The 17644-nt window shown below is 47.7% G+C and overlaps 1 protein-coding gene across 1 annotated transcript; it reads left to right on the top strand.

Annotated features, from left to right (window-relative positions):
- Positions 1-1863: 1863 nt before the first annotated feature.
- On the top strand, positions 1864-16767 carry LOC118075617 (mothers against decapentaplegic homolog 6). Its single transcript, XM_035097669.2, has 4 exons — positions 1864-1965; positions 6554-6933; positions 8012-8104; positions 14137-16767. Exons 2-4 carry the CDS (start codon positions 6558-6560, stop codon positions 14670-14672), a joined length of 1005 nt encoding a protein of 334 aa, XP_034953560.1. The 5' UTR covers positions 1864-1965; positions 6554-6557; the 3' UTR covers positions 14673-16767.
- The last annotated feature ends 877 nt before the right edge of the window (positions 16768-17644 follow it).

Here is a 17644-nt window from a genome sequence, read left to right as displayed (position 1 = left end):
GAAAACTTGGCAGCTATGCTTTTAGGTCATCTGAAAGCAGCCCGGTATAGGGATGTTTTTAATGTTTGATGTTTTATTGTGTTTTTAATATTTTGTTGGGAGCCGCACAGAGTGGCTAGGGAAACCCAATCAGACGGGCAACATATAAATAATATACCGTAACTACGATGGTGATGCAATACAAGCTATAGCTTGAGCCCTTTTTGCAGCCCGCACTGCCAAAAAGGCGATCGGCGATCACTCGTAGCTGAGTAAGATTGTCTTCCACAAACAAGGTTTTAACAATGAGTCAACAAAAGAGGTTTAAAGACTGTCTCAAGGCAAATCTTTAAAAATGTAGTATAAAGACCGACAACTGGGAAACACTGGCCTGTGAGTGCTCCAGTTGGAGAACAGCCTTTAACCAAAGGTGTCATGGACTTTGAAGACACTCGAACTCAGGACGCAAGGGAGAAACGTGCTAAGAGGAAGGCACGCTTGGCAAATCCACACCATGATCAACTCCCGCCCGGGAACCAATGTCCCCACCGTGGAAGGACGTGTGGATCCAGAATTGGCCCCCACAGTCACTTACGGGCACGATTATGCTCACCAACCAGCGTTCGGTCAGCTTCAGAGCAAATCCTCCAGCACCTCATGTGGGGGTGGCCCAGGAGAGGGCCTTCTCTGTCGTGGCCCCTAAGCTGCGAAACTCCCTCCCCAGATGTACCCTGCCTGGCACCTCCACTCTGCAGCTTTCCATGAATGCTGAAGACACACTGCTGACACCTCAGAAGTATCTTTTCAGGGCTGGATAACGTTAACTGTTAACCAGCGCTATTTTTCAAAAAAAAAAAAAAAAGAGGTGCCGGAACTCGTCATGAACGCCTCCCTTGTTCTCTTATAATGGTACCCGTGCTCACCTGAGAGGTGCCGGCACTGAGTTCTAGTGAGTTCTGGCTTTAAAAAAGCCCTGCTATTATCCATTCTGAATTGTAAAATCATTGGAACCTGCCCTGGGATCTGCTGGTGAAGGGCAGGTAATAATAATAATAATAATAATAATAATAATAATAATAATACTGTAATAATTCTTCAACATCAACTTTGTTGGACTGGTCATGTTGTGCGGATGCCTGATGATAGTCTTCCAAAGCAATTACTCTATTCCGAACTTAAAAATGGAAAGCGTAATAGGTTTAAAGACTGTCTCAAGGCAAATATTTTTTTTACAAAAAATGTAGTATAAACACCAACAATTGGGAAACACTTGCCTGCGAGCGCTCCCATCGGAGAACAGCCTTTACCAAAGGTGTCATGGGCTTTGAAGACACTCGAACTCAGGACGCAAGGGAGAGACCTGCTAAGAGGAAGGCACGCTTGGCAAATCCACACCATGATCAACTCCCACCCGGGAACTAATGTCCCCACTGTGGAAGGACGTGTGGGTCCAGAACTGGCCTCCACAGTCACTTACGGACTCGCTGTTAAAACCGTGTTTGTGGATGACAATCTTACTCGGCTACGAGTGATCGCCAAAGAATAATATGGTGTAGGCAGAAAGCTTTCCTGCTTGTGCACCCTGCTGGAATAAACATCGCTTGGGCAGGATTGTTTAATGCGCTTTATGCCCCCAAAGTTAATTTAATGGAATATACATTTTTTCCCCTGACATCCCAGGCACCGAGAAAACCTCCAGGTCAAGCCTGGCAGCTGCTTGCTGCCCATTGGCATGACCCGCCCTGGCAGAGATCCCTCCAGACCAAGGTTTTTTTTTCCCCAAGCTCCCCCAACCCCACTGACGCCCCGTTTCCTCCCCCTGCTTGCTGCCTCCCACGCAGAGAGAGAAGAGGCTGGACTGAGGAAATATGGGGAGGGAACAGCCCGCAAGAAAAGTGCTTGCCAGGAAGTCTGTGGGTTGAGCCGTCCTGGTCTCCTGGCGGGGTCTGCACCCAGTGGTGTGTTCAGCCGCTCGTTGCCTTCACAGTGAGTGTGATCCGCCCTATCTCGCTTTTGGACAGACGTCTCTAACTCTCCGCGCAGTTAGGGAACCTGCTTGCTGCTGCTGGGTAGCGGGGTGGGCGCATTCACATGTTAGATGCCGGCGCGCGTGCACTGTCACACGCGTGTCGCTTGCGCGGGGTGCACGGGTGATAATTTGCTGACCAGGGCCGGATGATTTAGGTTTGATGAGGCCCTAAGCTACTGAAGGTAATGGGGCCCTTTATATGTCCTTCTGTCCTTTGGCAACAACAAATGGTCGCTGGTTTTTTGTGTGTGTGTTGACTATATGCTATATGGTAATTTATGGACCTAATAGGTATCTAAAGCCGTTTGCACATAACAAAGTATGTATTTTATCAAAGTAAATGTTGAACTGAAACACAGTTAAGAAGAAGTATATTAATAGTGAAATACCATTAAGAAGAAGTATATGAATAGTGAAATAATTATTAAGCTCTAACTTGAAATTATTTTTTATTCATAGCAAACTTAATAATGCAAACACATTGACATTTGGCAATAACAAAAGTTCCTTTCGAAACACAGTTTACAAAGACTCATCATCTAGTCTCTAGAAACTTGCTATAATATGAAATAATAACTGTAGGTCAGGGGTCCCCAAGCTAAGGCCCCGGGGGCCAGATGCGACCCAATCGCCTTCTAAATCCGGCCCGCGGATGGTCCAGGAATCAGCATGTTTTTACATGAGTAGAATGTGTCCTTTTATTTATAATGCATCTCTGGGTTATTTGTGAGGCCTGCCTGGTGTTTTTACATGAGTAGAATGTGTCCTTTTATTTAAAATTCATCTCTGGGTTATTTGTGGGGAATAGGAATTTTTTTTCTTCAAAATATAGTCCGGCCCCCCACAAGGTCTGAGGGACAGTGGACCGGCCCCCTGCTGAAAAAGTTTGCTCACCCCTGCTGTAGGTTTTATTTTATTTTATTTTATTATCTTAGATTTTGGAAATGTATATCCAGGCTTCTTTTCCTTTAATTTTTTTGGGGCCCCCAAGAGAGTGGACCCCTAAGCTATAGCTTGTTTAGCTTATACGTAAATCTGGCACTGGTGGTAATGTGCTGAGAAGGGCAGAGGTTGGTGTGGGAAGGAGCCCCTGCTGACCAGGGATTTAAAACTCTGTGATGCCTCTATAAACAGCCATGGCTTCTTCCCCCAAAGAATGGTGGGAGCTGTAGTTTGTTAAGGGTGCTGAGAGATGATAGGAGACCCCCTGTTCCTCTACCGGAGCTACAATTCCCATAATTCCCTGGGAAGAGGGATTGTTAGTTAAACTGCTGTGGAAATCGTAGCAGCTGGTGGGTGCTGGGAACTAGGGCTCTCTTCTCAGCGCTCTTAACAGTCATGGCTTCCCTAAAATAATACTGGGAGCTGTAGCTTGTGGAGGGTGCTGAGGAGACCCCCATCCCCTGCAGACCCCTCTGAGAACCACAATTCCCAGAGCGGTTTAACAGTCAATCCCTCCTCTTCATTGGAACCTCTGGGAACTATAGTTCTCTGTGAGGGAAACGGGAGTCTCCTAACAACTCTCAGCACCCTTAACTAACTACAGTTACCAGAATTCTTTGGGGGAAGCCATGACTGTTTAAAGCAGTACACAGTGCTTTAAATGGAGGTTGTGAATGTGGCCTCTGGTTGGGTCAGTGAGGTTGGTCCCCCCCCCCATCTCTCTCTCTCTCTCTCTCTCTCTCTCTCTCTCTCTCTCTCTCTCTCTCTCTCTCTCTCTATATATATATATATATATATATATATATATAATTTTTATTTATTTTCCATTTAATGTTATACATTCACATTGTCATTATCCACTATGCCACCCTGGTTCTTTAGAGCCTATCGACTTCCTTCCCTCCTGCCTCCTGGCTTTCGAAATTAACCATTATATCATTGCAATTTGTACGTTTTCCAATTCCAATTACGGTGGACTTATTACAGAATGCCTCAAAATTTAAATAAATATAGAAAGATAGAAAAAAATCACATTGCAAATCATCGGACAGCCCTGCTGGTGATGTTAATCGCTTACAATAATCTTTGAAATATTGTATAAATTTACTCCAATCCTTTTGGAATACTTGATCGTGCTGGTTTCAGATTTTTCCTGTCGGCTTCGCCAGTTCTGCAAAGTCCATCATCTTCATCTGCCACTCTTTTTTCGTTGGTACTTCTTGCTTTTTTCCCCATTTTGGGGCTCAAAGAATTCTCGCTGTGGTTGTTACATGCATAGATAGGGTTTCTTTTCCATTGGTGTGCCTCTGTTTGCACAAGTCCATGTGGGTTAGAATGTGGCTGTAATGCACAACGGATGCTGGTCGCTTTGTGCTGTTGTGCCACCGCTGTTTGCAGGGAATCAGCAGAGCAGGCTCTGGGATTTTCAGCTGGGCCGCCTAGCTGACTCTCAACAGATATGAGGAAGCATTTGCGCAATTGAGAGTCAGAGGAGGTCTCAGAAATTACGGTATCTAGTCCACCTCTCTGCTTGATACCATTGCGGCTCCGCTGACAGATGACTCTCCAGCCTCTAGAGGAGATCTCCTCATCTCTCAAGGGGCAGACTGTCCACCTGTTTGTGAATAGTTAGGAATTTCTGCCTTATACTGAGTCAGACCATTGGCCCATGTAGCTCAGTACTGGCTACACTGACTGGCAGCAGCTCTTTGAGGTTTCGGGCAGCAGAGTCTCTCCCAGCTCTAACTGAGCCTGGGACCTCCTGCACACACAGCAAATGCTCTATCATTGAATAATAATAATAATAATAATAATAATAATAATAAATTTATATGCCACCCATCTGACTGGGCTGCCCCTGCCACTCTAGGCGGCTTCCAACAGAATATGCAGAAACACAGCAGACCATCACACATTAAAAGCGCCACACGGGTGGCGCTGTGGGTTAAACCACAGAGCCTAGGGCTTGCCGATCAGAAGGTCGGAGGTTCGAATCCCCGCGACGGGCTGAGCTCCCGTTGCTCGATCCCAGCTCCTGCCAACCTAGCAGTTCGAAAGCATGTCAAAGTGCAAGTAGATAAATAGGTACCGCTCCGGCGGGAACGTAAACGGCGTTTCTGTGCGCTGCTCTGGTTTGCCAGAAGCGGCTTCGTCATGCTGGCCACATGACCTGGAAGCTGTACGCCGGCTCCCTTGGCCAGTAACGCGAGATGAGCGCCACAACCCCAGAGTCGGTCATGACTGGACCTAATGGTCAGGGGTCCCCTTTACCTTTATACAGTGGTACCTTGGTTCTCAAACTTAATCCGTTCTGGAAGTCCGTTCCAAAAAACAAAGCATTCCAAAACCATAAAATGAATGCAATAATCAATATATTGTACTATAAAATAAACAAGACGGTATTGGAGATGATAGTCATTGTTTGGATGGGGGGCTTTTATCCATTTTTGCAGTCACACAAACCAACCAACCAATCAATCAGTAGCTGAACTGGGTTCCACACAGTCCCAAAAACAAGTTAACCGAAAAAGCCTCAAAAACAAAAACACAAAATAAATAGCAAAAACAAAAGCGCCAAACTTAATCCGTTCCAGAAGTCCGTTTGACTTCCGAAGTGTTCGAAAACCAAGACGCAGCTTCTGATTGGTGCAGGCGCCCCAGAAACAATAGCCGACAACTGCATTGGACATTCGGCTTCTGAAAAACATTTGAAGACCGGAACACTTACTTCCGGGTTTTCGGCATTTGGGAACCAAGGTGTTTGAGTACCAAGGTGTTTGAGAACCAAGGTACCACTGTATATGGCAGGCTTCCTCAACCTCAGCCCTCCAGATGTTTTGAGACTACAATTCCCATCATCCCTGACCACTGGTCCTGCTAGCTAAGGATCATGGGAGTTGTAGTCCAAAAACATCTGGAGGGCCGAGGTTGAGGAAGCCTGGTATATGGAAACACAACAGACCAACAGACATTAAAAGCTTCCCTATATAGCACTGCCTTCAGATGTTTTCACAAGGTTATGCAATTATTTACAGTGATACCTCTACTTACGAATAACTCTACTTACGAATGTTTCTACTTAAGAACGGAGCTCCGTCCGCCATCTTGGATGCGGTTTAGATAGGATTTTTTCTGCTTACGAATTTTTAGATAGGGTTGCTTCGACTTGCGATTTTTTTCTTCCAATGCATTCCTATGGGATTCGACTTACAATTTTTTTTGACATACGAATGTGCGTTCGGAACGCATTAAATTCGTAAGTGGAGGTACCACTGTATCTGTTTGACATCTGATTGGGAGGGAGTTCACACTACCGAGGAAGCCCTCTATCTGGTTCCCCCCCCCTCTTCCCCGCAAAAAAACCCCAAAAAACTTCAGCAAAGATCATGATGCTCTGTCAGGTTGCTAAGCAACACCTCCACCACCTCCTGTTCAGCTGACTGCCACACTCGCAGAATTAACCCTTAAATTACAAACTGAATGATCCTTGCACTTCCAACAGGCTACTTTACAGGGATGCGGTGCCAACGATTGAGGAGATGCTTTGAACACGTGCAAAAAATAATAATAAAATGGTGGTTTTGTCGTTATGTCTCCATAAAGCCTCATGTTCCGGTCTCGGCGAGCCAGCTTAGCACAACGGCTTTGGAGGCACCGCTGCGTCACGCCCGGCCCCGACGACAGCCACGGGGCATTGAAGCCGGCAGCCCTGGCCCTCTTCAAGAAGCTCAAGGAGAAGGAGCTGGAGCTGCTGCTGTGGGCGGTGGAGAGCAGGGGGGCGGGCGAGTCGGGCTGCGTCTGGGTGGAGTCACGAGGCTCCAAGCCGGGGCCCCCCGCCTCGCTCCTCCTGTGCCGGCTCTTCCGCTGGCCCGACCTGCGCCACCCGCACGAACTCAAGCGCCTCAGCTTCTGCAAGAGCACCGGCGGAGAAGGCATCGTCCACTGTTGCAACCCGCATCATCTCAGCCGGCTCGCCGTACCTGGTGAGGAACGCCGGAGGCAAATCAGGCGGTGTTGGGGGCCTTTGACCCTCCAGGTGTTGGCAGACTACAACTCCCATCAGCCCTCGTAAGCTTGGCCTATGGCCAGGGATAATGGGATCCATGCTGGCTGGATCTGGCGGACCAGAACGCCCATCATCCTTGGCTATCAGGCATACTGGCTGGCGTTGATAGGAGTTGGGAGAGCCCAGAAAGTTCATGAGGGCCACAGCTTCCCCGTTCCATTTTCCCCGGGGGCCAAACCTGCTCTGGCCAAACCTGCGTGGACTTCCAATGAAGCTGAGCGCTCGAAGATTCAGGGCAGATAGAACAAAGTGCTCATTCATGCAATCCATAGTTGGAACTATGGAACTCCCTCCCACTGGAGGCAGTGAGACAGCCACCGATTTGGATGGCTTTAAAAGAGGATTGGACACACTGGAAGTTAAGCCTATTTACGGCTAATACCCACGACGTCTGTGTTCTCCTGCCACTGTCGGAGGCAGCATTGCTTCTGAATAACGGCTGCCAGGAATCACAGGAGGGGAAAGTTGCTGTTGCATTCAGGCCCTGCTAGAGAGCTTCCCATGATGCATCTGGTTGGCCACTGTGAGAACAGGATGCTGGACTAGAAGGGTCATCGGCCAGATCCAGCAGGCTGCTGCTATTATTATTATTATTATATACTACCTTTATCTTCCAATGATCTCAAGGTGGTGTACATAGTTTCTCCTCCTCCCCATTTCATTTTCACAACAACCCTGTGAGGTAGATTAGGCTAAAAGATGGTGAATGGCCCAAGGTCACAACCATGAGCCGAGTGGGGATTTGAACCCTGCTCTCCCAGGTCCTCTAACCATTACACCACACTGCCTCTCAATATGTTCTTATGTTCTTCCATATTCAACTCCCACCATCCCTGTCCATTATCCAATCTGGCTGGGGCTTATAGCATGCTGGACTTTTCTCATGGCAGCAAAAACGCAGGCCTCGCCCACCCACTGCCAGCTAATCCTCAAGATATGAGCCAAGGGATTTAAAAGCGGCTCATGCCTTTTCTTATTATTATTTTCTTTTATAGAGACCCCCCTTCCCCCCTACGGCAAGATCTCTCCTTTCGCAACGCCTCTGAAGTGCGCCAACACATTGAACAACAACCGCAAAATATGGCAAGGTGAGAAATCGGGAGCCTCGGTAAGAAGGTGCAAGAGAGGGTCTGATCCTGCGCATGGCTGAATCTGTGTCCAGGCTGTTTTCCCAGCAGGGATTGGAACCAGCTTCCGATCTGGTCGGTCCGCCAGTTGCTCTCAGCTTGCTGTGACTCCTCGAAGGGGTAGAGCAGGCATCCCCAAACAGTGGCCCTCTAGATGTTTTGGCCTACAACTCCCATGATCCCTAGCTAACAGGACCAGTGGTCGAGGAAGATGGGAATTGTAGTCCAAAACATCTGGAGGGCCGAAGTTTGGGGGTGCCTGGGGTGGAGCATCTGCTTTGCATTTGGGAGATCTCAGCTCTCATGACCCGTGCGAGATTGCAGCCCTCCCCAAAAGGGCTTTTTTCTGGACACAGTGCCCCAAAAGTGCTTTGGGGGGGCAGCAAACTTGCGCATCACCTCTAAACACGCACTTTGGGCTGCCATGCCACGAAAAGTGCAGCCCCAAATAACGCGAGATCGCGGCGGCCATATTGGCCGCTCTCCTCTCACAAGAAAAATCTGAATGTCCCATTTTTGCCAGGGCAGTTTGGGGGCATGTTAAGGTTACCAGGTGTCCCCGTTTCCCGGGGACAGTCCCCGGATTCACAGCTTTCTCAGCAATCACATGTACATAGCAATCAATAAGGGCCCCCGGATTCATAGAAAAAAACTTGCTAACTTTAGGGTATGTTCTGCGGTCACCTTGGTTTCATCAGGCTGCCTCAGAGGGAGAGTTACGAAGCAGAAGGTTTATTCCATCAGCTTTGCTGGAGGCCCAGCTCCACCAGGAATCACCTGCCCCTGAACTGTGCCCACGTTTGGTCATTATATAGGGCAATAGTTTGGGTTTGGGTTTTCCTCTACCCTCCCTGTCCCTCTTTCCTTGTGTGCTGTGCATTTTTTGTTCTTAAAGATTGCAAGCCTGCAGCTAGGGACTGTCTTGCTTTGATTGTAGGTAAGTCGCTCTCGGAGCCTTTTTGGACAGAGAGTGGGGTACAAATACTCAAAATTAATATAATTAGGTCCTTGACTTTACGCCCCATCTGTGGGCTTCTGAGAGACAGGGAAAAGGAGACTGAGCTCGACGGGAATTTGCTCTGATCTAGCAGTGCACTTCTTATTCTTGGCCGTGTGTGGACTGAAACCTGCCTCTCTCGGCACCACCCTGAATAGTGGGCCCAACCCTGCTTGAAAACCCTCCTGCAGTTAGAGGTCTTGATCCCGGGCACGCCGATTGTGCTGCCCTCTTGCGAGGAGCATGAAAAGCTGGCAGGGAAGAGCCCAGCCCAGAGGCCTTCCTGGATGCTTTGCAGAGCAGAAACTTTTCAAAAAGCGAGGGACGGACGACGACAGACGGCTGCCCCTGTTATTTCTGGTTCCCGGCGGCCGGGAGGAAGTTGCAGCCCGCAGAGACACAGACAATGTGCCTTGACGTACAATGCAGGCTGGGATCTGGCGCCCGGCCACGCCGCCACGTCTGAGCAAGCTCTCGGCGCCTGGGCTGGCTTTTCCTCTGTCCCAGCCAAAGATGTGGGACCCCAGCGAGAGACTGTGGGGCCTACGTGCCGCCTCTCAGCGCTCCCAGCCGGGCCCCGTGGGACTTCCCTCTCCCATTGTCCCAGGGCGCCTTTGTCTGAGCAGAAACCCAGGAGTCTCCTTGACCAGGAGGAACAGTCCATTCCTTATTTGTTTAATTCTATCAGTCCCTAGTAAAAAATAAATTAAAATTGCTCATTTTTTTGCTTTTGGGGGCTGTGCCTTGCCGCCAAAGGGGGGCCAAAGAGCCATAACTCAGTCGTAGGGTGTCTGCTATGGATGCAGAAGGTCACTAGCTCTACCTATTTCTTTATCTTAGAAGTGAAGGAAGATTCTAGTCCTCATGGATCTGGATAAATAGCCGACTTAAATAGGAAGCTGCCTTACACATCGAGCTCAGTACTGTCTGCTAGGGTTTACTGGACACAGCCAGGGTTCAGCCATCGTAAACGGTGTCCGGGTGGAAATAGCTTAAATGTTGTGAAAATCTGGACGTAAGGCAACCCACCTCAGAATTTTGGCGAATTTCCTTAAAAATGGCTCAAAAACAACTTCCTTTTTTGAGGGGGGGGGGAGCTCAACCACTTTGGGCAAAACTTAAAAAAAAACTCAACAACTTTTGTGTCTGGATTTTCAATTTTATGGCAACCCTAGTCAACACCAGTGGTTCTCAAGCTTTTTTTTCTTTGGGCCACGCTTTCAGAATAAAAATTGCTCGCGCCACACGGTTTTTTTTTTTCATTGATAAGAAATGCATGGGAAAACAAAAATATACAACTCCTAGCGGGGCTTGATTTATAACAAGGAACACAACTACATTATAATATGACCACGGGGCACGTGGAAACTATGAAGCAATGCAGCTACATCATAGAATCATAGAGTTGGAAGAGACCACAAGGGCCAGTCCAACCCCCTGCCAAGCAGGAAACACCATCAAAGCATTCTTGACATATGGCTGTCAAGCCTCTGCTTAAAGACCTCCAAAGAAGGAGACTCCACCACACTTCTTGGCAGCAAATTCCACTGTCGAACAGCTCTTACTGTCAGGAAGTTCTTCCTAATGTTTAGGTAGAAGCTTCTTTCTTGTAGCTTGAATCCATTGCTGTGTGTCCGCTTCTCTGGAGAAACAGTAAACAACCTTTCACCCTCCTCTATATGACATCCTTTTATATATTTGAACATGGCTATCATATCACCCCTTAACCTTCTCTTCTCCAGGCTAAACATACCCAGCTCCCCAAGCCGTTCCTCATAAGGCATCGTTTCCAGGCCTTTGACCATTTTGGTTGCCCTCCTCTGGACACGTTCCAGCTTGTCAGTATCCTTCTTGAACTGTGGTGCCCAGAACATGACTCAGAACATGTGGTCAGAACATGACTCATTCCCAGAATATAATATTGGTGGTCCTTGAATCTTCCCTTCCTACCGTATTTGCCACCCTCTCCTGCCACACCCTTTGAGAATCACTAGTCTGCACTGACCAGCAATGACTTCTCCAAGAGTTTTGGGCAGGGGACATTCCCAGGCAGGGCCTGATTCAGGTTAAGGTTACCAGACGTCCCCGTTTCCCGGGGACAGTCCCTGGATTTACATATCAGTCCCCATACAAAATCCATTGAAGTTGAAAAGTGTCCCTGGATTCATTGGGGGGGGGGGGAAACACCTGGTAACCTTAATTTAGGTTTGATGAGACCCTAGGCTACTGAAGGTAACGAGGCCCTTTATATGTCCCGCTGTCCTTTGTCAAACACAAATGGTCGCTGTTTTTTGTGTTGAATATATGCTATATGGTAATTTATGGACCTAATACCGTAGGTATCTAAAGCCGTTTGCACATGTTGCCATGCAACCAGTCCATGCAGAATGTACCGGTAGGCACCCTATATATAGAAATGAGCAAACCAGTGATATTTTAGGGAGCGGGCTAGCAGGCGGGGCCCATGACTTACATCATAGGAGCCTAACACAACACTGTTGCTGTATGTAGGTTTTAATTTTATTTGTTTTTTTAAATATTATAATTTGGAAACGTACATCCAGTTTTTTTCTTCCTTTTGGGGGCCCCTAAGAGAGGGGGCCCTAAGCTATAGCTTGTTTAGCTTATATGTTAATCTGGCACTGTTCCCAGCCCTACCTGGAGATGGCAGGAATTGAACCCGGGACCTTCCACTCGCAAGCTAGATGCTCTACAGCAGGCATCCCCAAACTGCGGCCCTCCAGATGTTTTGGCCTACAACTCCCATGATCCCTGGCTAACAGGACCAGTGGTCAGGGATGATGGGAGTTGTAGTCCAAAACATCTGGAGGGCTGAAGTTTGGGGATACTTGCTCTACAGCCTTTTCCCCTTCGAAGACTCCTCCAGTACAATACAATTCACTTTAACTTAGCATCATTATCTATGCTTTTGTTTCTGTATATATGCACCAGCGCATGAAAATCTCTGCCTCTCTCTCTCTCTCTCTTTTTTTTGTGGCACAGAAGTGCCCACCTTAACTTTGTGGTCTGATCCTGCAGGGCTCTCCTTAAAAGTTCTCAAATGAATTTTGGAATGAGGTGTTTTGCTGAGATCTCTTTGTTAACAGACTAAAACATTTCCATGTTTCCGCCTAGCTTTTTTGAGGCTGTATGTGGAAACGGAACAGGTTTTGGAAAGGAAAGAGCTTATTTCTCATTTCTTAACAGCAGCCCAGGGGCTCCATCGCTAATATCCTGGAAGACTTTTAAACTTAATCATCTGCATTGCTGGTTTTTAAGCGTTTGGCAAATTGCCCTTCCTATCTCCTAAACGAAAAGTATCTAAAAGGCAGAGCTGGAATGACTCATTCATATATATGATCTTATTTCTTATGCAAATATTTATATTTTCTTATTGCATTTATATACCACTTTTATCTTCCAAGGAGCTCAAAATGGTCTACAGGGTTCTGCTCCTCACAACGACCCTGTGAGGTAGGTTAGGTTAAGAGATGGTGACTGAACCAAGGTGAGCTTCATGGCTGAGTGGGGATTTGAACCCGCACTCCCAGGTCCTAGTAGTCCAACCCTCTAACCACTACGCCAATTGAGGTGCCTGCTCACTCACTGCCATCAGCTTGCGAAGATGTTTAGCTCATTTAAACCTCTGTTGGAACCTTTATTCTCAGTAATGATGGAACTCACAGTTGGTGAATACTTTCATTTTTTTTTACAAATCTTTATTATTCGTGTGAGTTAATACTTTGTGATACCTTTTAAGCCGCATTTTTTCTTTGCACTTTTGTCCTTCCAGGCTGCGGCGCTTTATAATTTAAATTTACTGCTCACAGAATCAGAGAGTGGGAAGGGACCCTGAGGGACATCTAGCCTAGCCCCTGCAATGTAGGAATATGCTTGGGCTGCCGTATGTCCGGAATTCCCTGAATGTAGCCAGGATTTGGCCCTCGTAAACAGCTTCTGGGCGGAAATTGCTTAAATGTTCAGGAAAATCCAGGCGTATGGCAACCCATGTCAGAAGTGTAGATTTTGGCGATCTTCTTCTTCTTCTTCTTCTTCTTCTTCTTCTTCTTCTTCTTCTTCTTCTTCTTCTTCTTCTTCTTCTTCTTCTTCTTCTTCTTCTTCTTCTTCGAAGTGTGCATTTCAGTTCCCTTATTGTTTTGGATGGTGTGAAGCAGCCATATGAAGTGAATGGCATTTCTAGAATCTTAGAGTTGGAAGAGACCACAGTCCAACCCCCTGCCAAGCAGGAAACACCATCAAAGCATTCCTGACATATGCCTGTCAAGCCTCTGCTTAAAGACCTCCAAAGAAGGAGACTCCACCACACTCTTTGGTAGCAAATTCCACTGCTGAACAGCTCTTACTGTCAGGAAGTTCTTCCTAATGTTTAGGTGGAATCTTCTTTCTTGAAGTTTGAATCCATTGCTCCGTGTCCGCTTCTCTGGAGCAGCAGAAAACAACCTTTCTCCCTCCTTCATATGACATCCTTTCATATATTTGAACATGGCTATCATATCACCCCTTAACCTTCTCTTCTTCAACTTCTTCTTCTTCTTCAACTTCTTCTTCTTCTTCTTCTTCTTCTTCTTCTTCTTCTTCTTCTTCTTCTTCTTCTTCTTCTTCTTCTTCTTCTTCTTCTTCTTCAGAGATTTTGCAAAAACTTTTATGTCCAAGTTTCCATTTTTAAAAATACGGCTGGGGTATCTGCACTAAGTTTTTCTTTTTGTCATCTTTGCGCTTTTCACTAGTTAACAAGCTGATAATTTCTTTTAGAATAAAAAGTTCTTGGAGGACTTTAATGTGGAAGAATTACAATATGCAGTTGATTTAGATATACCTACTAAGGACCCATGGAGGGGGGTCCTAAGGTTCGGAAGAATCTTGTTTAATTTTGAAATCTCAACGTGTTAAATGTGAGATTTATTTTGTAAAACCAATTAAAAAAAATTTTTTAAAAAAGTTCTGAAGCAAATGCCTTTCTCCTCCCCCCTTGCAGACACCAGCCTCTCCCAGCGCTCCCTCAGAGACGGCCACTGGTGCAAACTGGCTTACTGGGAATACCGCCTTCGAGTGGGGAGGCTCTTCCCCGTCCACGACGACCACGTCAACATCTTCGCCGACCTCCCGGCCGGCAGCGGCTTCTGCCTGGGCCAGCTGGGCTCCAGGAACCGTAGCCAAGCCGTGCAGCGAGCCCGGGCCAAGATCGGGCAAGGCTTGCTCCTGAGCCGCGAAGGCAGCGGCGTCTGGGCTTACAACCGCAGCGACCACCCCGTCTTCGTCTGCTCCCCAACCCTGGGTCCTCCCGGCGGCTCCGGGCCGGCTGTTCACAAACTCCTTCCTGGCTACTCCCTCAAGGTGTTTGACTACGATCGTGCGGGCAACCTGGGCAGCTGGCAGGGCCACCACGATGGGCCCTACGATGCCCACAGCGTCCGGATCAGCTTTGGCAAAGGCTGGGGCCTGTGCTACTCGCGGCGGTTTATCACCTCTTGCCCATGTTGGTTGGAAGTTCTGCTGAGCATCCCTAGATGAAGAGGGGGGCAAGGAGCCAGGAAAGGGGGCTGGTTTTGCGGGTGGGGGGGAACCCCCTCTCTGAGCCCTGGGGGAGTCCGGGAAAGATCTACATATATTTCCCAGCTTCCTCGCGCGGGGAGAGAGAGGATTCTGCGAGAGTCGGGTGGCTTTTGTAAGTTATCTGTTTCCTTATAAATATACGGGTTGAGAAGGTAGTGTCATATATATATAAGTCGAGAAGGTAGCCTGAGGGCGAGCAAGTTAGAAGTAGTCTCAAGGCGGAATTAGAGCAGGGCCCAAGAAACTCAGGTTCACAGCAGACCGCTTTTCTTCTTTTTTGTAGTTCACAAACCAGTTCAACCAGTTCAGCAGATTCCTCCCTGGGAATTTTAGCACTTCTGCTAGTGCGACTGCAGTTTTATAGTTTCAGCATCCCTCTCCCTTATGAAAAAAAACAACAACTACAGTTCTCAAGGAGGGTTATTTAAAAACAACAACAACACGAAACTGCTTTCAAACTGGATTTGTCGTGTAAATGTAGCTGCTGCTTTGGCGATGGAGGGCAGCTACTCAAAGCAGTCTGCTGGGGCAGAAATTCAGGTTTGTAAAAGGGGTGGGACTTGGGGCCACCCCGTGAAGCTGAACAGCAATAAGTGCAGGTTGGAGAAGCAAAGGTGGGGTTTTTTTTGCTGTCAGTTGACAGTATCCACTGTAGGGAACGTTCTGCTGGCTTAGACGGCCTTAGAAAACGGGGCTGGAATGATTCCTGGAGGAGAATTGACCCACCGACGTCTCTTAAATGTGGTGGGTAAATGGAACCTCCAGTTCCAGAAGCAGTCTACCTCTGAATATCACATGCTGGGGAAGGGAAACAACCCACAGCTAGCAAGGGAAACAACCCACAGCTTCCCACCTCATGCTAGCAAGGGAAACAACCCACAGCTTCCCACCTCGCTTGTAGGACACGGGTAGCCGATTTATACCAAATCAGTCCATTGGTCCATCTGGCCTGGTAGTATCTACACTGACTGGCAGCAGTTATCTGGGGTCCCTGGCAGGATTCTCCTCCGGCCCTGCCTGGAGATAACCAGGAGCAAACCTGGGACCTGTCTGAATGCAAAGCAGGCGCTCTACCCCGTAGCTAAGGTCTTTTATGTAATAAAACGAAATCCTAAAATTCCAGTCCTCATGATTCTGAATAAACTGGTGTATTAAAGAGGAACAACAGAAGCTGCCTTAAAGTGAGCCCGGCCCTTGACCCATCTAGCTCAATATTATCAATACACCGATGGCAGCAACACTCCAGGGTTTCAGACGGGGTCATTTGCAGCCCATTTGAAAATGTCAGCATTTGAACCCAGGACCTTTTGCATGCAGGGGAGATGCCGTACCCGTTGTGAACCTCTGGTGGGCTCCCTTTTGAGGACAGGACGCCAGGCTGAGGAAAAAAACACCCTTTGGTCTGATGTCCCAGAGTTGTTGGGGAAGTACGGCACGTCGGAAAGCAAAAAAATAGCGAGGGAAATCTTGCTTGTGTCCTGACCTTTTGGATCTCTTAAGTAAGAGCCCAGCTTCGGCTGAGACATTTCCTTATCTTTGCCTCCTTTTCTCTTTTGCTATTAGTGTGCCACATTTATTTCTAGTGCGCTGCATAGAACACATAACTTGATATTTGTGCGGGGGGGTGTGTGTGGTGGAAACCAGTTGTGAACCCCATCTCTGTTTGAGCAGAGAGAGAGGGCGTTCAGAGGGATCCTGAAATGAGAAAGAAGGAGGAAGGGGTGTTTGTGAGGATGGGAAAGTGGGTCTCGAGGAGAGGGTCAGAGAAGATAGATAAATTAGGTGGGAGGTTTGCCGGGGCAGGAGAAGGCAGGATGGCTGGAAGGGACTGGAAATGGGTGGTGGTTGTGGGAGCCGGAGGAAGTTGTACTATAACAAAAGTAGGAGCCTTACAATACCTTTTGTAGGTGTGACGGGCCAAGCAATTTTATACCCAGTTTATTTATTTCATTGTCATTTCATAAAAATTTTATACCACTCGATTGTAAAAGGAAACCAGCGACCCTCGGAAGAGGTTTACAACAAGAATAAAGCGAATAGCATGATTAATGCAGACTGTTTCAGAATCATGAGAGTTGGGAGGGGACTCCGGGGCTCCAAGTCCCTGCAATGCAGCTGTTCCATGCAGGGATCGAACCTGCAACCTCGGCATCATCAGCACCCACGCTCTCCGCAGCAGAGCTATCTGCTAAGAGCAGCTATTTAAAACGTTCAAAGGACTAATTAAAACCAATGATAAACCGAAAACCAGATTAACCTTCTACAACTCTAGCCGGGCTTTCCTAACCACAAGTTTTTAGCAGGCGCCGGAAAGAGTGCACCAAAGGTGCAATCGGGTGTCAATCGGCAGGGAGTTCCAAAGTGCCGGCGAATCCTCACTATGGGAGTTTGATTTCTTGACAATGCCGAACAAGTGTTCTATAGGGACATAGGAAGGTGCCTAATACAGAGCCAGGTCATTGGGTCAATCTAGCTCAGTATTGCCAACACAGACAGGCAGAAGCCTCTCTGCTTGCAAGATCCTACCGGTAGTCCTCATCATTCAAAATGTACAGCTAAGAAGATAATAGGAAACCGACTTATACCAAGCCAGACCATTGAGTCCATCTAGCTCCATAGTGTCTACACTGACTGGCAGGGGTTCTCCCAGGCTCCAGGCACAATTTCTGGAGATGTCGGGGATTGAACTTGGGACCTTCTGCACGCGAGGCAGAAGCTCTACCACTGAGCTACAGACCTTCAACTGGAACCCTAAATTTGACCAATCGCAACCAGGAGCAAATTAGGAGGTCAGGTGGGCAGGCATAAGGTTAAGTGCCTCCGAGTACGTTCTCTGCCCAGGAGAGTTGACTGCACCTTTCCGGCCTTTGGAGGGTCCTTTTGTCAAGACACGCCCCCTCCCTGGAGCTGCTTCCCCCAGCGAAGCTGGA

This window comes from Zootoca vivipara, chromosome 17, assembly GCF_963506605.1.
Source record: "Zootoca vivipara chromosome 17, rZooViv1.1, whole genome shotgun sequence".
Lineage (NCBI taxonomy): Eukaryota > Metazoa > Chordata > Lepidosauria > Squamata > Lacertidae > Zootoca > Zootoca vivipara.
This window is presented reverse-complemented; position numbering and strand designations above follow the sequence as displayed.

What these genes read in the sequence shown, in the direction of transcription:
- LOC118075617 (XM_035097669.2), top strand. Translation starts at nt 6,558, where the DNA reads ATGTTCCGGTCTCGGCGAGCCAGCTTAGCACAACGGCTTTGGAGGCAC. An exon ending in CAGCCGGCTCGCCGTACCTG is followed by an intron (nt 6,934 to 8,011) that starts GTGAGGAACGCC and finishes TTTCTTTTATAG; the next exon opens with AGACCCCCCTTCCCCCCTAC. An exon ending in CAACCGCAAAATATGGCAAG is followed by an intron (nt 8,105 to 14,136) that starts GTGAGAAATCGG and finishes CCCCCCTTGCAG; the next exon opens with ACACCAGCCTCTCCCAGCGC.